Source organism: Monodon monoceros, unplaced genomic scaffold (assembly GCF_005190385.1).
Source record: "Monodon monoceros isolate NGI ecotype Baffin Bay Population unplaced genomic scaffold, NGI_Narwhal_1 Super_Scaffold_1, whole genome shotgun sequence".
NCBI classification, from domain to species: Eukaryota; Metazoa; Chordata; class Mammalia; order Artiodactyla; family Monodontidae; genus Monodon; species Monodon monoceros.
Genome location: NW_021703765.1, coordinates 50,495,854 through 50,519,749, shown reverse-complemented (window position 1 = coordinate 50,519,749; position 23,896 = coordinate 50,495,854). Strand labels below are relative to the sequence as shown.

The 23,896-nt window shown below is 41.1% G+C and overlaps 1 protein-coding gene across 1 annotated transcript in view; it reads left to right on the top strand.

Annotated features, from left to right (window-relative positions):
- The window catches only part of COLEC12 (collectin subfamily member 12), a 48,715-nt gene extending 43,978 nt beyond the window's left edge, over nt 1–4,737 (top strand). Inside the window, exon 9 of the mRNA XM_029218013.1 lies at nt 3,282–4,737. Within this exon, the coding sequence (XP_029073846.1) occupies nt 3,282–3,301 (20 nt within the window). The 3' untranslated portion in view covers nt 3,302–4,737. The remainder of the gene's footprint in view (nt 1–3,281) is intronic.
- The last annotated feature ends 19,159 nt before the right edge of the window (nt 4,738–23,896 follow it).

Here is a 23,896-nt window from a genome sequence, read left to right as displayed (position 1 = left end):
AGTCCAGGGCCAGATGGCTTCCTTAGTGAATTCTACCAAACGTTTAAAGAAAAATTAATACCAATCCTTCTCAAACTCTTCCAAAAAATAGAAGAGGAGGAAACACTTCCAAACTCATTTTATGAGGCCAGCATTACCCTGATACCAAAGCCAGACAAGGACACTACTAGAAAAGAAAATTACAGGCCAATATCCTTGATGAACTATAGATGTAAAAATCCTCAACAAAATATTAGCAAACCGAATTCAACAATACAGTAAAAGAATTATATGCCATGATCAAGTGGGATTTATTCCAGGGATATAAGGATGGTTTAACATCCACAAATCAATCAATGAGATACACTACATTAACAGAATGAAAGAAAAAAATCATATATCATCTCAATAGATGCAGAAAAGCATTTGACAAGATTCAGTGTTCATTTATGATAAAAAAAAAAAAAAAACCACTCTCAAATGGATTCCCTGTAGAGAGAAACTCTCTATAGAGGGTCTGTGACAAGCCCACAACTAACATCATACTCAATGGTGAAAAGCTGAATACTTTTGTTCTAAGATCAGGAACAAGACAAGGATGCCCACTCTCACCACTTTTATTCAGCATAGTACTGGAAATCCTAGCCAGAGCAATTAGGCAAAAAAAAAAAAAAAAAAAAGGCATCCAAATCAGAAAGGAAGAAGTAAAACTGTTGCTATTTGTAGGTAACATGATATTTTATATATAGAAAACCCTAATGGCTCCACCAAAAAAAAAATGTTAGAACTAATAAATGAATTCTGTAAAGTCACAGGACACAAAAATCAATGTACAAAAATATGTTGTGTTTCCATACACTATAACAAACGATCAGAAAGAGAAATTAGGGAAACAATACCATTTGCAGTTGCATCAAAAAGGAAAAAAATACCTAGGAATAAATTTACCCAAGGAGGTGAAAGACCTATACACTGAAAACTATAAGACACTGATGAAAGAAACTGAAGAAGACCCAAATAAATAGAAAGATATTCTGTGTTCATGGATTGGAAGAATATTGTTAAAATGTCCATACTATCCAGAGCAATCTACAGACCCAATGCAATCCCTAGAAAAATTCCTATGGCATTTTTCACAGAAATAGAACAAACAATCCTAAAATTTGTATGGAACCATGAAAGACCCCAAATAGCCAAAGTAATCTTGAGAACGAAGAGCAAAGCTAGACACAGTCCCTGATTTCAAACTATATTACAAAGCTACAGGGATCAATACAGTGTGGTAGTGGCATAAAAACAGATACATAGATCAGTGAAACAGAATATATATAACCCAGAAATAAATCTATGCATATGGATTATTGGTCAACTAACTTATGATAAAGAAGCCAAGAATATACAGTGGGGAGAGGACAATCTCTTCAATAAATGCTGTTGAGAAAACTGGACAGCCACATGCAAAAGAATGAAACTGGACCACTCTCTTATACCATACACAAAAATAAGCTCAAAATGGGTGAAAGACTCAAATGTAAGACCTGAAACCATAAAATTCCTGGAAGAAAACATAGGTAATAATCTCCTTGACATTGATCTTGGCAATGATTTTTTGGATCTGACAACAAAAGCAAAAATAAGCAAGTGTGACTACATCAAACCATAAAGCTTCAGCAAAGCAAAGAAAACCATCAACAAATGAAAAGTCGGCTTACTGAATGGGAAAAAATATCTGCAAATCATAAAACTGATAAGGTGCTAATATCCCAAATATATGAAAAATTCACACAACTCAATAGCAAAACACCAAACAATCCCATTGAAAAATGGTCATAAAATCTGAACAGACATTTTCCCAAAGAAGACATACAGACGGCCAACAGGTACATGAAAAGCTGCTCAACATCCCTAATCATCAAGGAAATGCAAACCACAATGAGATATCACCTCACACCTGTCAAAATGGTCATTATAGAAAAGACAAGAAATAACAAGTGTTGGCGAGGATGTGGAGAAAAGGGAACACTTATGCACTGTTGGTGGGAATGTAAATTGGTGCAGCCACTATGGAAAAACAGTATGGAGGTTCCTCAAGAAATTAAAAATATAATAGAACTACCATATGATCCAGCAATTCCACTTCTAGGTATTCATCTGAAGAAACAAAAACATTAACTTGAAAAGATATATGTACCCTTATGTTCATTGGAGCATTATTTACAATAGCATTATTTACAATATGGAAGCAGTCTAAGGGTCCATCAATAGATGAATGGGTAAAGAAAATGCAGTATATAAATACAATGGAATATTATTATTCAGCCATAAAAAAGAATGAAATATTGCCATTTGTGACAACATGGATTAACCTTGAGGGCATTATGCTAAGTGAAATAAGTCAGACAGAGACAGACACCATATGATCGCACTTATATGGAACCTTATAAAAAAAAAATGGAACTCATAGATACAGAAAACAGGTGGTTGCCAGAGGCGGAGAGTGGTGGGGTGTACAAAATGGGTGAAGGGGCTCAAAATGTATAAACATCTAGTTATAAAATAAATAAGGCATGGTAATGTAATGTCATGTACAGCATGGTGACTATAGTTACTAATCCTGTTATATATCTGAAAGTTGCTAAAAGAGTAAATCTTAAAAATTCTCATCACAACAACAACAACAAAATTATAACTATATGTGGTAGTGGACGTTAACTAGACTTACTGTGGTGATCATTTTGCAATATATACAAATTTGGAATCATGTACACTTGAAACTAACATGTTATATGTCAATTTTATCTCAATTTTTAAAAACAAAGTTGATGACAAAAATATATTTTGCTCAAATTATTTTTGACAGTAACTGGGGCACAAATTATGCATTTATCCACTCAACAGTCATGTATTGAAAACCTCTAGTGTGTCAAGCACTCGTCCAAGTGCTAGAGGTCTCCAGACAGGTAAGGAACTCCCATCCTGGTCAGTTTCAGGAAAAGAACACAAATATCTCAACAAGAGATTACAGTAGAGGGTGACAAGTGACCCAGATTTGTCATTTGTTAGCCTTCTTTGGCCATTTGGGATTTGAGTTGGGACTAGGATTCCCCAAAATAGGCTCTTTCAAAGTGAATTTTACCTTTTATTTAATCTGAGTAAGAATTTCTAGGCATTTATTTGAAAAAATAATTATTGAACGATGTATTTGGAATGTTTCCTATAAAAACACATGTTCCTTTTTTGAATTATACATTAACATTGTTCTTTAAGAAAAACTAACACCCATCCTTTTTCCTTTCTTTTAGTAATATCACCTGCATTATAATGGACTGTGATATAATAATAAGAGCAAATTTTCGGACAGTTCTCAAAGGCAAAAGATACTTCTTCCTCATTGCATCACCTTCTCACCAGATTGAAAAAAAGCACTGCAAACCAATTACTGAAAAAATTGACAGCCAACGTTCTTTACCATCTGCCATTACTTAAGGACTTGGGAACAAAAGTGTTCCCCCAGTATGATACATTGATTTTCAGTATGCAAATGGACTGAATCACATAGATTTTTCTCAGCCAGTAATCGTACGGTTATGCAAATCATGTCTTCCAGAGTATGGAATGCTCCAATCAGAAAAAAGATTATCATTGGTTGTTGAGCTTTAGGAAGAACTGAAAACGTATACTGTGTAAACAGTACCTTACATTTCTAAAATCCCACATGTAGGAAAAATATGCAGACATACAGATATATAGGTCAACTTTTAGTAACAATATGAAATATACTTAAAGAGCTTTTAAAACTTTGTATTTTTGTACAAAATATTTGCCTTTTTACAATTTTTTTCTTTTTTTTTTGTTATTTTACCATTATAGTACATGAAGCCAAAGAAAACAATAATGGTACTAATAAAAACTCATAGGGTTTCTTGTCAGATTTAATTCTACACAGTGGCAAAGAATTTTTTTCAGTTGTGGTTTAAAAAAATAATTAAATATGTGTGTATATGTGTATTTTTTAATGTATCATTTCCTCAGAGGAATCAATCACTTGAAATGTCTAAGAAGTGTCCTTGCAGATTTTGCCAGTGTAGGTCAAGCCTGTGCATATGTGTGGCTCAGTCAAGTGGGCCATGCATCAAGCCCATCACCAGCCAAGACTCTTGCTGTGTGTCTGCCAGGCTCAGAGGAAGTGGTCAACTCAGGATGTGCTTTTACTTCATTTTGGCGGAGTCAGGGGTGGTGGAGAGGCATCTGTTGGGAAGGGCAGAGCACCTGAATCTGGCTATCTAGAAGGTCCTGTTTTATGGCTGAGGTATGAATATACTTGGTATCAGACCCATACCAGAGCTGATATTAAATGTCAGGAAAGTATGGCATCACATCGGCCAAAGGCAGAGATGCTAGAAAGATGGGGACACCTATACACTACCTGGAAAGTTTATGTTTTCTTCAGTCAGATTCCAAAAAATCCATAATTCCAAGGCACATGCATGATGAAATGCAAGAATAAAATCTTGGCCACTATGTTGAACTCTTGCAAAGAACCTTTTGTCTGAGCCCATCTACCTTCTACTCCTTGACTTGCCATTGAAAAGTCTAACATGAAACGTGCTGAAAACAGGCTTAGATGTAACTGATGCTCAAAGGTAAGATTTCCATCCAACAGATTCCCTCTCCTCTCCTCCCAAGGAGCTCCCCAGCAGTGCTGCTACCTATCCCACATACAATGGTAAAAGAATAAAGACAGAGTTTGATTTTCACACCTGCAGCTGTGTGGACTGTGTTGTCTTGCCCTGGTCACTGTTCATGCCATCTCTGCAGCCCAGGAATGGTCACCTCCTCAGCACCTTTATGCCCTGCTGTCCTGTCCATGTAGTCTGGTCGGGCTGGTAGGACCCGCTGTCGTCTGGGCCCTATGACACGAGACAGGCACTGGACTCTGGTACCTCTTCAGGCTCAAGACCTTCTATAGACTAAACTCTATCCTCTTTTTCATCCTCTTCTGGTTTCTTAGGTGTCAATTCAGATTCATGTTCAGAAGCAACTTGAACGTCTGATGCCATGCTCAGAAGAGAATGGTGCTGGCTCCCACAGCTGAGGGTGTTCCTAATAACAACTTACCCAGAGCTTATCATTTGTCAGGCTTCAAGCAGATGATCTCATGTCATCCTCCCAACAGCCCTAAAAAGTAGGCCTTACTACTCTCCCCATTTTATAGAGGGGAGCACTCAGGGAGGTGATGTCATTTCCTGGGTCACATCATCACCAAGGAATGAGGCAGGATTCAGACTCGAGCTTTGAAAATGTTCTAATTTTCTTTAGGAAGCAGGGTTCGTCTTAATAACACAGTAAAATCAGATGAAAATCACACATTACCAGATGCCTCATGTGCTCCTCTGTATATTTAGCTATTTATACACCATGTTTCTATTCACCTACTCACCACTGATGCCCTTCTGGGAGGAGAGTTTTGGTAAAATGTCATGAGGTCCTCAAGCACTTGAGTTGCTATGAGAAGATGGAAACCTTTTCTTTTTAAATGACTCTTGAAAGAATGAGTGCACAGCCAGAAAGAAAAAAACCCTTTCTTTTCCTCTTTATGAGCAGCGTTCACCAGGTCTTCCCATATCCTTCCAATTTTAGCAGTTAGAGTTTAAAGCAGACAACAAATAGTAAGACCTGCTCCCATTTTAAAAATCAGATGTTTAAGGAAATAGAAAGCTACATAAATCATATATCCCTGGGACTTCCCTGGTGGTGCAGTGGTTAAGAATCTGCCTGCCAATGCAGGGGACATGGGTTCGAGCCCTGGTTTGGGAAGATCCCACATGCTGCAGAGCAACTAAGCCCGTGCGCCACAACTATTGAGCCTGCGTTCTAGAGCCCATGAGCCACAACTACTGAAGCCCTCGCACCTACAGCCTGTGCCCCGAAACAAGAGAAGCCACTGCAATGAGAAGCCCGTGCACCACAACGAAGAGTAGCCCCCGCTCACTGAAACTAGAGAAAGCCTGCACGCAGTAACGAAGACCCAACGCAGCCAAACAATCAATCATATATCCCTATATAAATCAGGTAACAATATTAAGCATGTGTATTTTGCCTCAGATGACAAAACTGATCTCTTGAAAAATGAAGTATGTTAACTCATTCATGGCTCAAAGAAGTCCAATAATAATAATAAAAGTTTAAATATATTTAGCACTTTCACATACATTACCTCTTCCAACCTTGGTGCAAAACCTTTCTCTCTACTTTAGGAATGAGGACACAGGCTAATTTGAAGACTTGCCCGTTGCCCACATCACTGTCATGCAAATCTGATCAGGTTCCTCCTTCTTATGTCCCTAAGTCTAAGTCCATTCTAACCCTTACGCCCAGTTTAAAATCTTCTGAGTTGCCTGCAGGACATACATGCAGGGGAGATAAGGGCCTTGTGACCAGGTCCTCAGCTGCACCTCCAGCCTCCCCTCCAGCTGCAACCCTGCCCTCCCTTGCCATGTGCCAGAACAGCCTTGCAAGCCACCTGCAATTTCCTCCATGCTCTTTCTTACCCCCATACTTTACCTGAACTTCCCTTCCCTACCTTTGTTACCTGGAAAGTACCTCTAAGATACAGCTCAAGCATCACTTCTAGCCCGAATCCTTTCAAAACAAATGCACCCTGAAGGAAGAGCTGATTCTTCCATGCCAAACGCTACACACAAGTGCTCCAGATAACATGGAGGAAAACCCACACACTGTGTTAGATGATCTACAGATTAGCTGAGAGGCCTAAATATTACTGAATTAAGAAGAGAAAGGTGGGCTTCCCTGGTGGTGCAGCGGTTGGGAATCTGCCTGCCAATGTAGGGTACACGGGTTTGAGCCCTGGTCCGGGAAGACTCCACATGCTGTGGAGCAACTAAGCCCGTGCGCCACAACTACTGAGACTGTGCTCTAGAGCCCACGAGCCACAACTACTGAGCTCACGTGCCACAACTACTGAAGCCCACGCGCCTAGAGCCCGTGCTCTGCAACAAGAGAAGCCACCACGATGAGAAGCCCGTGCACCTCAATGAAGAGTAGCCCCTGCTCACCGCAACCAGAGAAAAAACCCGCAGCAACGAAGACCCAATGCAGCCTAAATAAATAAAATAAATAAATTTATAAAAAAAAAAAAAAAAGAAAGAAGAGAAAGGTGAATATGGCCAGTCAGCAATGAAATCTTAAGAGAACTGATGAATGGGAGAAGCCAAGCAGGAGAAATGAAGCAATTCACGTTGATAACAACTGGTTACTATAAATCCACTATATTGGCTATATATGTAATATACATATTATGAATGGAATATTGAGTGAAAAGAAAACTGGCAAAGCAGATTCATTCTCTTTATCAAAATATGGCCCTGAGTCAGGGAAAAGCTTTAGAAACCTTTTCTAAATGGCTGTGTAATGAAATATCTCTTTTCTGTTATACTCAACAGTTTTAGAAGTATAGGTGAACTTTTGCCATTTTTTAGAAGGTATTTCTCTGTACCATAGCTCCATTTTCCTGGAAAGCATCCCGTAGTGGCATGGCATCACACTTATTTTATAAATCACAGAGCAGATGTTAAAGAGATTCCACTCCACCCGTTCATGCTTTTTCCTCTCCTCCTAGATATACTTGTTCAAATAAGTACATAGCATGCCCAGGTTACACCAGGTGGGCAGAAGTCCAAAGAAAAGCAGGCTTAAGAAAACCAACTTTAATTCTCCAGAAGCAGAGCCCCTGGTTTTCAAACTTTTCAATGAATGAGTCTATGAATGAACTCAGTCCAGCCCTGCCTGCCATAGGCAGGGTTGTATCCCAGCCTCCAGCTTTCCTCCAAGGACTTACTAGGTAAAACGGGGCTCACCCGTACAACTTGGTTGGGAGTCAGCTGCCAGCAAGGAGACTCCCACCAACAACTCAACCAGGCAGGTCATTAAATGGGCTTTAACAAAAGGGTTAGTCCTCTTGGCCAGAGATGGAGAATTGTCCTTTGGCCAGTCTTCCAACCGTTGGTGCCAGAGTTTGGTGTATTCTTTAATCATCATTCATTGCTGTGACCCACTAAATAATGCCTGCAAGCTTCAGGGAATTATAAGAGTCTTAAAAGCAGTTGCTGTGCCTGAGAGCAGAGGAGCTAGGCCAGGTTTGACATAAACCAGCACAAAGTGCTGGCTCTAGAGTAGCTATAATAACACCTACTATCTCCAATTACCATACGAGGAAATTGAAGATCAGATAGGTTAAATAATTTTCCAAGAACTGGGATTTGAACCCATGGCCACCTAGCTTCCACCCCACCAGGCTGTCTCCTTTGATCCAACAGTAACCTTCCTGAGAGTCTGGGCTTTCTGGGTTGTATTTTGTTCTTTGTCACAAGAAATCAGTCAAGCCACCAGGTCTCTCTAACAGAAGCAGGGAGATAATGGAGGAATCGTGATTCGTGCTCTTTACATAAAAGTACTAGACCAATCTCTTTGTTATCAATGAGCAAAGAGGCAAAAGTCCACTTGGCACCCATGCCATGGATGTCCAAAGAGGTCCAGTTTGGAGAAACCACCGCAGACTCTAGAGTAACTGGACGTCTCACAGGGTTCTCTGATATAATTAGTGTCAGATGAAAGGAGACAGGCTTGGGAGCCAAATAGACCCAGGTTTGAATCCTCCTCTCTACTTCCTGCTTGTGAGGCATATGCTGTTGGATTCTGTTTGCTAGAAATACACTAGTCTTTTTATGCATATAGATTGTATCTACCCAAAATGAATAGAATGAAGTCATATACCATTGTGTCCTCCCTTTGTTTTAGGGGCAGATGGAAGGATGAATGCATGAATAGTTGCAAGGATAGATGGAAGAATGGATGGACAGATGGTTGGCTGCATGGAAAGGCTCTGGCCCCATCATAAGTAGTTTTCTCCACAGGTTCTACCTCCTTCCTCATGACCTGTAGAAATATGACTTTCTGCTCCACACAAATCCCACTGGAAGCATCTCTCCTGGAACTTCAACCAAACTCTAAAAGGCCAACTAAAGGAGAGCTGAAGGTCAGACAGGATACGGGAGAGGCTGGCTGAACTCAGCTGCATGAGGCAGCTCCAGGTCCCACTTACTGAGACCTGGGAGGAAAGGGGCACAAGAGGAATAGCACGGAAGCCTGATGCTGTGGGAAATCCTGATCAAACAGACAAAAAGCAAGAAAGAGTCCCCAGTGGACTTGCTAACATGCTCTTAAAAATCTATAATCCTGCCCCCGCCAAAAGATTTCCTAGCTCCAACCTTCCACCATGATGTTCATAGATAGTAAAATGAATAATGATTTTTCTCGTAGACACACACTACCTTGTTATCGATGGTAATAACAACTTATTTCTAAACAACTATTTGCCTTGCCTCCATTTGGACAATACTGTGTGAAAATAAGCTCTTTTTACTCCAAAGGTATAGTTTGGAGTCCACTTCATAAAACAGTCTGGATTTCAGGTCCTATAAGATGCCACTTAATTGACACTCTGCAAAGAAATAATCAGTTTATACCAGAACTTCACCTATTTCAACCCTATACCTACAACTACACTGGGTGAAGTATACCAAGAGGCCTAAATCAACAGGCACAAGGAATAATGACCAGCACCTTCATACAGAGCCTGGCATTTCTCAGAAAGAAAAAAGAAGCCCCCCAAAATTAAATGATGGATAGATAGATGGAAGGAAGGGAAGAAGAAAGGAAGGAGGGAGGGAGGAAGAAAGATAGGAGACAGAAACATAGATGCATAGAACGGAAGAGAAAAAGAAAGAGGGTCAGCCAAGAGAAAGCTGTTACCATTTTTTTTTTTTTACCCCAGAGTCCATTTGAAAGAGTTCTTTCGGTGGAGAAAGCACTGCCTTAAAGTCCATTGAAGTCCTGAAGTCCTCCGCCTGCCCCCCCAGGCAGGTGAAACCTGAGTTTAAGATGATGACAGCTTAGCAGCAGCCAGCGGCACTGCACATACTCTTCTGAAGGCATGAAAAAATCGTCTGCTCAAGATCGTTGGTGCTCACTTTTCAACTCTGTGGCCACAGTGTTTTGAAATCATAGAGCCCCAGCATTACCTTTTCCTGTTTTCGTCTTCCATCGCAGGCAACGGGATCATATGCACTGCATTCTTCCACAGTCTGCAGTAAGAACTGGCAGCTTGGTCAGCTGGCCCTGGCATTTGGGGTTGCTGCTTCCCACCTCCCATGGGGACTGTTTTCCTCCCTAATTCAGCTCGCTGACACGCACCCTACCACAACGGGCACCTCGTGAGGCCAGAGCAGGGGAGGCCAGGAACCCAGCATGTTACCCAAATACAGGGTGGGGTTGAACCTACCCAGGAGCAGACCTGCCAGAGACAGGCTGCTCCCAGCAACCGGAAACCCCCGCAGGGATGCACTGGGCACCACGGAAAAGCAGGCAAGGCTGATCTGTCTGAACATTCGCATGAACTCTGGATTCTCACCCTTCCCTGTCTAGCCCTGTTGCTATTTTTGAGAAATAATCTCCTACTTAGTATTAGAGATTATATAAGAAAATACCACTTCTCATAAGAAAATAAACCAATCCCCAAGACTAGCACTTGAAGGATAACATCCTGGACCACACAGCCTGATGTGTCCCTAAGCTTCACGTTCTCCTGGGGCCTCATGGATCCCTGCTGTCATCACAGCAGGAGAGGGACACTGCTCTGTTAACGCTCACAGCCAAGCATTGACCAAACCCCTCCCTTTCATTCTCTAGGTTAGAAGCTCTGGAGAAGGCTTACAGTCAGGGCTAGAGCACAATAAAAGATAAACAGTCACAGAGAGCATCCAGTTGCTAGACAAGCAGAGCTTGCCAGCCACGGAGGATTCCAAGGAGGAGAGGTCTCACCTGGACTGCCCCCTTCCTCACTCCAGGGTGCCGCCTGGCATCGCCTTGAAAACCCCCTGTTCAGAAGCACCTTTTAGGCATCTAGACCCCCAAAGTGCCCCTCTCCTGCCTACAGATCCATGGGTCCACCCTGGAGACACCTGTCTCCAGTTATTCACATGACACAGATCTCAACCTTCAGAAAAGATCCAGCCTCACCCTACAGGGTCTGCACCGGAATAACCAAATCTCAATAATCAAAACCCAATGTCACTAATACAAGAGACAGAGGAAGGGATAGGGAGGGAGACAAACTTCGGTAGAAAGGCTGGAAGGTGATACTTCACCCAAAGAAGTGTGTCTCCAAAGGTGGACTCTTAGTCATTGTGGGGAGGAATCTGGGGATAGGAGGTAAAAGGGGGGATGACATTTATAAGGGGGGATGACATTTATAAGGGGGGATGACATTTATAAGGGGGGATGACATTTATAAGTGGACCATTTTTTCCTTATCTTTATAGACGTTACTTTCTTAGAGCAGTTTTAGATTTAGGGAAAAATTGATCAGAAAGTTCAGCCAGTTCCCACACATCTCCTCCCAGTTGCAACTGCACAGGTGGAATGAAGGAGAGTGAGGCCCTTGGCCTTGGGAACTTGGCTGTCACAAGGCATTTAGGAGGCAGTTCCAGAAAAAAAAAAAAAAAAAAGATAAAATCTGTCCTCTGAGACAAGGCAGAAGCCAGCCCTCCCAGGGTGAGATAACGAAGACTCTGCATGCTTAGCACCCAGCTCGGGGGGCTTGCAAACTGACACTACCTATTTCAAAAACTTTGCAAAATTAAAAAGAAAAAAAAGAGTTTCTCCATGGATGGCAATTGTTAGCCTGTCTTCAGAGCAGGAGCCCTTTCAGCTCTTCTCTTTTGTGGGAATTTTGGGGAATACAGGAAATTGGGGGCACCCTAACGTCCTCACTCAAACCCCTTTACCACTCACCCGAACACCCTCTTTTTCCCATTTTCTGCAAATTGGCACCATTCTCTCCCCAGGTGTCTTATGCGATGGCCGAGCACTGTATATCCTTGCTGACGTTCTAGTCTTCAGAACCTCCTCCTATAGGACACCCAGGATAAAATGTTCAAGGATACACCACTCCCTGGAGCTCCTCAAAATCAGCAGTACCACAGTGGTGCATCTGGCCTCAGGATCAAGCCTTGAGATCTGTCTCTTCTCCCCCTCTTATTAATTTATTCCATCATTTATTTATTTATATCATATGTGTATGGACTCAATCCACCTAGGGTCTTTGTAGTCTGTGCGTCAAGACTCCCAATAAATTACCGAATGTCCTCGCCAGCACTATATTTGGAAGAGATTTCAGGAGGAAGGGGGCAGAGTGGTTTGTGTCTTTCCACGCATATTCTAGACAAGGAGTCAGCGTGCGATAGTCTGTGGGCCAAATACAGCCCCCTGCATGTTTTTATAAATAAAGTTTTATTGGAACACAGCTGTGCTCATTGTTTAAGCACTGTCCATGGCTGCTCTTGAACTGCAATGGCAGAGTTGAACAGTTGCGATAGAGACCAGATAGCCTACAACGCTGACATGTCCTATCTGTTCCTTTACAAAAAAATGTTGCCAACCCCTATACTAGATGGTAATAATTTATCTTTCTGTAGTGCTTAGGAAGTGTTTCACACATATGATTTTATTTCAGACAGACATCTCAGTGAATTAGGATATTTTATCACTTATAGTATCATTGCGCTGCTATGACATTTCCTACTTTACAAAATGAGGAAGCTGAGGCTGAAGGTGTTAATGGACTGGGCACTGAGTAGCAGAGGGGTCCTCAAACTCAGCACTGTTTCCATCCCACTCTCCCACCACTGTGTCTACAATACCAATATCCTTAATGTGACCTGATAAGAGTCTGAAGGGCACACAGAATCATCTTAAGGAGCTTTAAAAGCAAGGTAGCACTTTCGACAACCTCTCTTGTAAGAGGTCACCAATAATAATAGCAACTGGAAAAGGCAAAATTATAGAGACAGTAAAAAGATCAGTGGTTGCTAGGAGGGAGGGGAGAGAATGGAAAAACCTGACAAGTGCTACCTTAGCCAGGTGACCAAAGCCAACATTAACAGTCATAATTCATGTGGATGGCCTATACTCTTGATATGATGTAATGAAAATGGCACTTTATCCTTTGGTCTGTCTCCCAAAAGCCCATAAAATCAGTCTATTCGTGCAGAAAACATCAGACACATTCCTATGGAAGGATATCCTACAAAATATCTGAGTGGTACTCCTAAAAACTGTCAAGGCCATCAAAAACAAACAAGGAACAAAAAACAGTCAAAGCCAAGGAAAACCTATGGAGACTTGACAATTCCATGTAATGTCGTATCTTGAATGGGATCCTGAGACAAAAAAAGGACATTAGGTCAAAATTAAGGGCATCTGAGTAAAGTATCGACTTTGGTTAATAATAATGAACCAATATTGGTTCACTGATTATAACACATGTACCATACTAATGTAAGATGTTAAGATAAAGGAAACTGGGTGCAGGGTATAAGGGAATCCTCTGTACTATCTACTCAATTTTTTTGTAGTAAGTCAGAAAGAGAAAGACAAATACCGTATGCTAACACGTATATACAGAATCTAAGAAAAAAAAATGTCATGAAAAACCTAGGGGTAAGACGGGAATAAAGACACAGACCTACTAGAGAATGGACTTGAGGATATGGGGAGGGGGAAGGGTAAGCTGTGACAAAGAGAGTGGCATGGACATATATACACTACCAAACGTAAAACAGATAGCTAGTGGGAAGCAGCCGCATAGCACAGGGAGATAGCTCGGTGCTTTGTGACCACCTAGAGGGGTGGGATAGGGAGGGTGGGAGGGAGGGAGACGCAAGAGGGAAGAGATATGGGAACATATGTATATGTATAACTGATTCACTTTGTTATAAAGCAGAAACTAACACACCAGTGTAAAGCAATTATACTCCAATAAAGATGTAAAAAAAAATAAATAAAAACCAAGGGAACTTTTTGGCCAACCCAATAAAATAAATAAATAAAAAATAAAGTCTATTTTTTTAAAAAATTTGCTAAATTAGATACAAAGCTATACTAACAGGGCAATAACAACTCCTGGGCATACATCCAGAGAAAACCATAATTCTAAAAGATACATGCACCTCAATGTTCACTGCAGCACTATTTACAACAGGTAAGACATGGAAGCAACCTAAATGTCCATCGACAGAGGAATAGATAAAGAAGATGTGGTATATATATACAATGGAATATTAGCCATAAAAAAGAATGAAATAATGTCATTTGCAGCAACATGGATGGACACAGAGGTTATTATACTAAGTGAAGTGAGTCAGACAGAAAGACAAATATCATGTGATATCACTTATATGTGGAATCTAAAAAATGATACAAATAAACTTATTTACAAAACAGAAACAGACTCACAGACTTAGAAAACAAATTTATGGTTACCAAAGGTGAAAGGTGGGGGGAGGGATAAATTAGGAGGTTGGGATTAACATACACACACTACTATATATAAAACAGATGATCAATAAGGACCTACTGTATAGCCCAGGGAACTCTACTCAATACTCTGTAGTAACTTACATAGGAAAAGAATCTGAAAACGAATAGATATATGTATATGTATAACTGAATCACTTTGCTGTGCACCTGAAACTAACACAACATTGTAAATCAACTATACTCCAATATAAAATAAAAATTAAAAAAAGAATTACAAAGTGAAAAAATAAACTTTTTTTTAGTTGCTAAATTAGATACAAAGCTACACTAACAGGACAATAGGGCCATAACCTTTGGAGTTATCTCTTCAGCCAGACAGAAATCACCTGCTCCTCTACTGGTCAAAAATCACTGGCAGCTTATCAATTATCTTCATTAACATCCAGCTTTACAGCGTTTGAGCCATTAATTTGCCAAAGTTTTATTCCCTAAAGGTTCTGATGGCCCGTTGATGGGCTTGTTGGTCAATGCAACAGAATGACATTTGCACGGATATATATTTATCCTTTTATGTTATTTCCATGTTTTGGATAATTTCATCTTAAAAACATAACTCGTAAATTTTTTAAATCATTATTTTTCAGAGAAGTTTTAGGTTTACAGAAAAATTAAGCAGAGTGTACAGAGGGCTGCCATATCCCCTCTCAACCACACCCTCCCCCAGTTTCTGCTCTTAATAACATCATTCATTAGTGCACTACACTTGTTAAAATTGATGAACCAGTAGTGCTAAACTACTGGCTTAAACTAAAGCCCATAGTTTACATTAGGGTTCATGTGACATGTAGCCATCATTATATTGATAGTTTCATACAAAATAGTTTCACTGTCCTAAAAATCCCCTGTATTCCACCTATTTATTCATCCCTCTCCCCATCCCCTGGAACCCCTAGTAACACATATTTTTAGTGTTCCCATGGTTTTGTCTTTTCCAGAATGTCATATAGTTGGGAATCATACAGTATGTAACCTTTTCTTATTGGCTTCTTTCAATTACTATTTATAATATTACTAATAAAGAGTAATATACATTTAAGCTTCTTCTATGTCTTTTCATGGCTTAATAGCTCATTTCTTTTTAGTGCTGAATAATATTCCATTGCCTGGCTATACCACAGTTTACCCATTCACCTACTGAAGGACATCTTGGTTGCTTCCAAGTTTTAGCAATTATGAACAAAGCTGCTATAAACATCTGTGTGTAGGGTTTTGAGTGGACATAAGTTTTCAGTTCCTTTGGGTAAATACCAAGGAGCATAATTGCTGTATTGTATGGTAAGAGTATGTTTAGCTTTGTAAGAAACTGTTTTCCAAAGTAGCTGTACCATTTTCATTCTCACCAGCAATGTATGATCCTGTTGCTCCACATCCTTGTCAGCATTTGGTGTTTTCAGAGTTCTGGACTTTGGCTATTCTAAAAGGTGTATAGTGGTTAATCTTTGTTATTTAACTGAAATATTTAGTCCACTTATAAGTAATGTGATTGTCGTGTATTTGGATTTAAATCAAGCATCACGTGTTTCGTGTCTCACTTTCTCATGTTCCCTTTCTCCCCTTTCCTGTCTTCTTTTGGATCAAATATTGTTTTGCCCCCTTCTCTACTTTTTGTTTTGCTATTTAGACATTATTTTGACATTATGTTAGTGGTTACATTAGCTTGGAAAATATAATATTATTTTTGACTTTTTTAGTTCAATTTATTTAATCTATTAAAAAAAGTTCACCCCTTTCTCCCACCCCACCCCCTACCCCTTGCAATCACCAACATGTTCTCTGTATCTCTGAGCTCAGTTTTTTGGTTTTCGTTGTTTTTCTTCAAGATTCCACATATAAGAGAGATCATATAGTATTTGTCTTTCGCTGTCTGACTTATTTCACTTAGCATTAATGCCCTCAAAGTCCATCCATGTTGTCACAAATGGCAAGGTTTCATTCTTTTTTAAGGCTGAATAATATTCCACTGTATATATATACCAAAATTTCTTTATCCATTCATCCACCGATGAACACTTAGGCTGTTTCCATATCTTGGCTATTGTGAATAATGCTGCAATAAACACGGGTGCTGCATACAGCTTTTCAAATTAGGGTTTTGTTTTCCTCAGAAAAATATCCAGAAATGGAATTGCTAGATCATATGATAGTTCTATTTTTAATTTGAGCCACCTCCATATTGTTCTCCATAGTGGTTGCACCAATTAACATTCACACAGACAATGCACAAGGGTTCCCTTTTCTTCACATCCTCATCAACGCTTGTTATTTCTTATCTTTTTGATAAGTCATTCTGACAGCTGTGAAGTGGTATCTCATTGTGGTTTTGATTTGCATTTTCCTGGTGATTAGTGATGTTGAACATCTTTTCATGTACTTGCTGGCCATTCATATGTTTTCTTTGGAAAAATGTTTATTCAGATCCTCTGCCTATTTTTTAATCAGATTTTTTTTTTTTTGGCTATTGAGTTATATGAGTTCTTTATATATTTGGGATATTAGCCCTTTATCAGATCTATGATTTGCAATCATTTTCTCCCATTCAGCAGGTTGCCTTTTCATTTTGTTGCCTTTTCATTTCTGCTGGGCAGAAGTTTTTAGTTTTATATAGTTCGACTTGTTTATTTTTGCTTGTTGCTTTTGGTGTCAGATTACCAAAAATCATTGCCAAGACCTATGTCAAAGAGCCTACCACCTCTGTTTTCTTCCAGGGGTTTTATGGTTTCAGGTCTTAACATTCAAGGCTTTAATCTCATAACTCATAACTCTTATACTGTTTTCTTCACTACTAGCTAGACCCAGGATTCTTAATTGGTAGGTCACGTATAGTACGGTGGCATCTCACAAATCCATTGCTAACATGTGGCCAAATATTGATCAACATATAAATTTCATTTTGGGCACAACTACAATACTTACTGTTACAGAGTTGTTCAAAAAATGAAACACAGAGGTGACGAGGCTGTGAAAAGCAATATAGAGCTATGTGGAATATAGCTCTATATTGAGCCTTACTGGGACTCCACCACCCAATATAGAGCCTTACTGTAAGGCGGTAAAGCATAAATTTTTATCAGGCTAGTACCAAAGGCAAATTTTATGCTAATTTAACCATGTGAGCAAAAGGCCAGGGCAGTAAAAAGGTCTTCTGAAACAACAACATGGCCTGAAAAGCTGCCAGGTGAATGAGGAAATGACTGTGGATGCTTTCATAACACCTTGAGAAAGCGTTAAACCCGAGCAGTGGCTGCATGGTAATTTATTGCTTACTTGTTTACTGTTGTTCTGAGTATTTCAATCTCTTCACAAATGCCACCAAAATTCTAGCATACGAGAATGGACTAGAAATGTAAGAGCTGAGAATCAGTGAGCCAGGCTGTAAAATGTCAGAACTAAGAGAAAGCAAAAAAGATGGGAATAGAGTGAAAGACTGATAGATTTCTGACCCTATCTGCAGAGCCTCTGCTTTTGGCATTGGGCACTAGGCAAAAACACCTCCAAGTCCTTCCAGGCCTACGATTACATCTCAAGAAGATAGCTCATTTGTTGGAGAATTCATCTCCCACCAACCAATCCCAGGAGAGAGAGATGAAGGGGTGGAGGGGAAGCAATTTTTCATAGAGCTGAGCCTTAGACCACTGTCAATGCTGTAATTATATTACACTTGCCACTTATTTTGGTAATTTATCGGGGTAAGGTACATGGGATAATTTAAAAACTAAATTCATTCAGTCACTTTCAAAAACATTCAACTGGCTTATGTGTGGAGCAATAAAGTGTGAAAGTGACACAGCATCCAAATTATAGCCATGTGTGACTTGGCTTTTTTATTTGGGGGAAAGAAAATGGTCAAGCCTTAAGGATCGTGTTTCTCTCTGTCGCTCTGACTCTGAGGAATAATGAGTTCCTGCTGGCGACACAGTGGCTTGGGGAGGCAAGCACAGAGGGGCTTTGGTGCACTTCCAAAGCTGTGTGTGAGCCTTCAACATGAGACCCTGGTTCGGCGGGAGGAACAGTGAGTGAACCCTGCTGAACAGGGGCTGGGGGTGTCACGTGTTAACATACAGACCTTCCCTGAGATCCCTAAGCACTTCTCAAATGTGAATTAACTTGAGCATCCTTACCACAGAGCACAAGGCACAGTTATTCATTCATACATTCATCAAAGATTCATATAGTCAACCTCTTAGGGCCTCTCTACTATGTTCTAGATCCTGTGCCAGATGCTGGGGATCTTTCTTGAGTTCCCTGGAAAGCAGATCCCAAGATAAAGCCTTCATTTACCTCCTCCACCACCCACTCTAGATTTCACTCACCTTTGGCCAGTACTCCAGACAGCTGAGGCTTCCTGCCTGATGGGCTGACCCAGAACCTCAGCCCTGAGTCCTCAGCTGCCTTGGCCTCATCAAGCCATAGCTGTTGAAGTTGCCCACTTACTGTTATTGCTGGCATGGAAGCACCGAGAGACACCCAAGTGAGTCCTCTGGGTTCCAGTCAACTCCTCCATGCTTTCATTATGTAGGAGCAATCCTCTGCCTCATGGTAATTAGGGTCAATTTTGCCCACCAAGGGGATAATTCTTTTCTTTGCCAGTTCTTCCACTGACATGAGGAGCCTAAAATGACCTGACATAGTCACAGCTTCAAGTTCAACTGCTGCCTGGTGTTCCCCTTGTGGAAACCAGAACCTTTAAAATGGCAAAGTCTAAAGTTGCAAGCTTGATAAGCAGTGATCCTGAGAGGATCCACACCCATTTTCTATCCCTTGGTTCCTGTACCTGTGAATTCTAGTTATTGGGAGCATAGCACTATAGCCACTGACTTAGTGGATATACTGCACCCTGGAGGACAGCACCCTAACTCTGCAGGTTATTGCCCCAAGGCTAGAACCCTAGCTGAGCCTTCAACAGTCTTTGCACTCTCCCATTAGACTAGCTACTTCTGGTTGATCAGATCTCTGGGGAGACCAGTAGATCTCGTGTTCATGTGCCCTTTGCCACAATGCTGTGCAGGATGCCGTTTTTAATAGATCAGGAATTCTGTGAGCCCTTGGGTGGTGATATTAATAGAGACATGTGGGTAGGGTGGGTATATCAATTCTGGAAAGGACAAATTGAAATTGACATCATTCTGCCACCAAGTGGGTGGTCTGGTCTCCCCAAGGCTCATCACTAGCTGTCCACATCCACAAGATGAGACATCTTGTCTACCTTGTGGTTGAGAGCTCCCTCTGCAGTGGGGGTTCTCTGGTGGGCATTAATGTAGGATACAAAGATACACATACTCTGTGCCCACAACCACAGATACATCCTCATGCCTCTTCCCCAGATTTCCTCACCATGGACCTTCCAATTTTGTTCCTTCTGGGCCCCGACCAAGCAGTCAAGCCATTCACTCTTGTCCAAGAATTCATATCAATCTGTATCTCAGGGTACTTCTCCTTCTTTATAAAGTGAGCCTTTATAAGGTCACCCTGAGAGGGGGTACAACATGGCAGCAGTCCATCTCCAGCCAGCACCAAGATCCCATGATCTTTCTTTCCACTGTGCTGGTAAATGGATAGTGGGTGGCTGGTTAAGTTTCCCACTGTGGTAGGTTCAGGGCAGGGATGTGATATAAGTGAGGCTCTTTGGTGCTTAAGTCTGTGCTTTTCCTTGGCACCCCACTCTGCCAAACCAGAGAGTAGTGCTAGGATGGAGAATACATAGTTTCTCCTATAAGTTCTTTGCCCAGTGGGTGGTCACTACTACTCTAGCGACTGGCCAGAACATGACACCCTCTACAGAGCAGGTCAGAAAAACATCCATGTGCCAACTCCCACTCTGCCCAGTTTTGGAGGGTACACTTTACACTGTGGCTGTTATTACCAGTTTGAATGCCATTGCTGTAGAAAAATGAAAAACCGCAGTTTGGTTTGGGCCAATCCTGGCTCACAAATTGTGTTCCAGCCAGCTGAGAGATTGGTATTTCTAGGAGAATAGAAAAGTTAAGAAATCTGCAAGAGGTCTGCCTTGTGTTGATTTTTCCAGGGACTTAGAAGTTACTGGATGCTTCAAAGTATTGAGTGACTAATTTTCTTTACTTTTTTCTAAAATCTAACATGGTTAAGCACTTATTTCCTGAAAACCTGCCAAAAGAGTAATTTTTTTCAGAGTTGGAATATTGTTTTAAAATGTAAAATGAAGTCCTGATAGCAAAAATTATCAATGTAGCTTGAATCTACCTATGGCAACTTAAGAAGTATTGCCTTCTTTTAAAAGGAGTTTAAAAGAGAGAGAGAAAGAGAGAAACTTCCAAATGTTTCTGAAGTGCTTATTTTTCTCTACGATTCAGGCTTGCTTATTGGATAAGAATGGTCAACCCAGGGCAGTGGGCAACTCCAGGTAAAAATGTGCCTACAATTTGTTTTTAGTTGTGTTATTACACCTTTCAAGCCAAGGTTGCAGGTTGGCAGTGCCCTGAAGAAGGCAGAGAACTGGACAGCACCCACATCTCCCATTAGGGAGGCCTCCAGACAGAGCCTGGAGCAGAGCCACGCTGAAATTGACCCAAGCCAGGCCTTCCTGGGCTGCCCAGAATCGGAGCAGCACCCTCAGGATGAACCCACTTGAGCCCACTTGAGCCCACTCTGGATAGGCCATTCTAGGGGCATATACAGATTTGCCCAATGGGTGTTTTTTTGTATCCTAAGAAGTGTCTCTGTCAAATTCATAGTTTAGATTGGAGGTTGGTGATCAAATACTATGGAAACTACTACCTGGTTTTGCCATTTAGTGAAGGAGTGGGCCTTTCATTCTAGAAAGTGCTCATTGAAAGTAAGGTATTTTGTTTCAAGAAGTAGATACACAGTTAATCTGGAGTTTTAAAATATTTTCCCAAAATAACAATAAACCTTGTTTTCAATGAAACCGGTTAAGTGCCTTGTGTATGATGATATTCCTTTGATTAGTAAGTCACATTATTTATGGGCTGTTGGAAGACCAACCTTTCACTTTACAAATTGCCAGTGGATCATTTGGGAAAGGAACCAAAGGGTCAGGAAGAGCTCTTTATCCCACTAATGCAGACACACACACAGCATGACCCAGATATAAACAGGGGCCAGCACTGCTAGCAGATGCCATTCATGGTTGAGCTGAGGAGACTGCTGCCTGGAAGCTCTCATAAAGAAGAAAATGATGGGGGGGGGGAAACACTGCCCAGAGTGAAACACCATGGGGAAGACCAGAAGGATCTGGGAGGGGTCTGGCTTTATGAAAAAACAAGATATAAAAGGACCCCATTTTTCTAGTTTCTGCCCCACCCTCTCCCTCCTGAAAATCTGAATCCAAATAGACAACATATTTGACTGCAAATATCCACCCTTTCCATGTACTCCATCATGGTTAGAGTTATGAGAAGAGTATATTAATTTGGATAACACTAGCTGCTATAATAAACAGCCCCTCAAAAAATGTATAATGGCTCAAAGACCACAGGAGTTTCTTTTTTTCCCAGAACTCAGTGTGAAGGAGATATTGTTTGGCAGCTCTCCTCCACATGGCAATTCAGGAACCAGGCTCCATCCATTTTGTGGCTGTGCCATCTCCTACGGCCTTGTCATCTTCTGCATCAAGACACTGAGGAGGGCACTTAAAAACCCTGCCTTTTAGAAACTCTAGCTTGAAAGTGACGGGTAAAACTTCTCACAAACCATTGGTTAGAACTTCATTGCATTGTATGCCTACTTGCAAGGGTGCAAGGAATGTAGTGTAGCTGCCTGCCCAAAGAAAAAGAAGAAATGGATTCTTTTTGGTGAATGGCTAACTGTCTGCTTGGAAGCAGATAAACCCTTTATTCATTTTTTCATGAGTGCCTTCTGCTGTGCACTGCAGGGTGAGTGGCAAGTAAACAGTGAAATGAAGCAGTGTTTGAGTGACTACTGAGATCAGAGTAATAATTATCATAAACTTATTGAGAACTTATTATGTGCACCTTTCTAAGTTATTTACATGTTATCTTATTTAATCCTCAAAGTTTTGTGTACTTTTACAGATGAGGAAACAGGCACAGACTTACTGAAAGTCACATAGCTGTGGGTGGCAAGGCAGGAATCTGAATCCAGATTCCTCATTCTTTTTTTTTTTTTTTTTTACAGTACGCGGGCCTCTCACTGTTGTGGCCTCTCCCGTTGCGGAGCACAGGCTCCGGACGCGCAGGCTCAGCGGCCATGGCTCACGGGCCCAGCCGCTCCGCGGCATGTGGGATCTTCCTGGACCGGGGCATGAACCCATGTCCCCTGCATCGGCAGGCAGACTCTCAACCACTGCGCCACCAGGGAAGCTCCCAGAGTGTAACTTTTAATCACAATTTTTGTTCATGCACACGGAAACCAGCTTTTAGAATTTTGTAACCCAAAGGTCAGTATGACATAGTGTAGTGTATTTCAAACTGGATTCCTGGATGGGGTCCATTGAGTTCAATGGGACAATTTTTAAGTTTGGAGTTCCCACTGTAATGATAACCTTTAAAAAAAAATACCATGGGGGGTATGAATCTCAATCTGCAAATTTAAGCAGGGAAAAATATATTACTTAATTCTCTATAATTAAACTTAATTTCTAACTCTGAGTCTACCATTCCACCAGGAGGACAAACAACTTAACTTCAGGTCTCCTTGCTCCCCTCACCCCACATCTCCAGGGCTTTGTCTCAACTCTGTGACTTTTCACAGAGCCCCAAACACCAAATCATGGGGGCCTGTGCGGGAGCAAGGACTTATGTCCAAACAAGTAGCCACTGAGATGCGTCCCTCAGTCTCATGTCAGTGCCTCCCACTGGCCAAATCCAAGCAGAAGCCAAAAGACAAGAGGGATCAGTGATACAATTCATAATGAGCAGCCTCCAAGGGCACAGATCAGGCTGGAGAAGAATGGAGAGTGGATCTGAAGGTACGGATGGAGGATAAGCAGCACACTGAGGAAAAGTAGACCCAAAAGGGGCTCTGTCACCTGGAGGCTTAGGGAACACAAACCAAGAAAGCTTACAGACAGTCTGCTTCTCTGACCCGCCAGACCCCTCCCATGAGGTCCTTGGCATAGAATCCAAGTACCTGCTGGAATAGTCAGGATAGGAATAAAGGGAAGGGCTGGAGAGGGAAAACACAGAGAGAAATCAACAAATAATGCCTCAAAATATTATCTCAGCAATATAAGCACACTGTGAATCATCTGGACGACCATTGAACAACCTATTATCACCATAAGATCTCAGAAACTGCCCTTACAGGTAATAATGTATTGGCCTCAAGTGTTTTTTGTTCATTAACCCTTCCATCCAATAAACATTTATTGAGCACCTACTATGTGACAGGCACTGTTCTAGACACCAATACACCAGTGAAAAAGGCAGACCCACCCTCGAGGAGTGGACATAGTTCTATTTTTATTGTCAAGATTGATTTTTTATTGTAATGAAACAAGAACAGA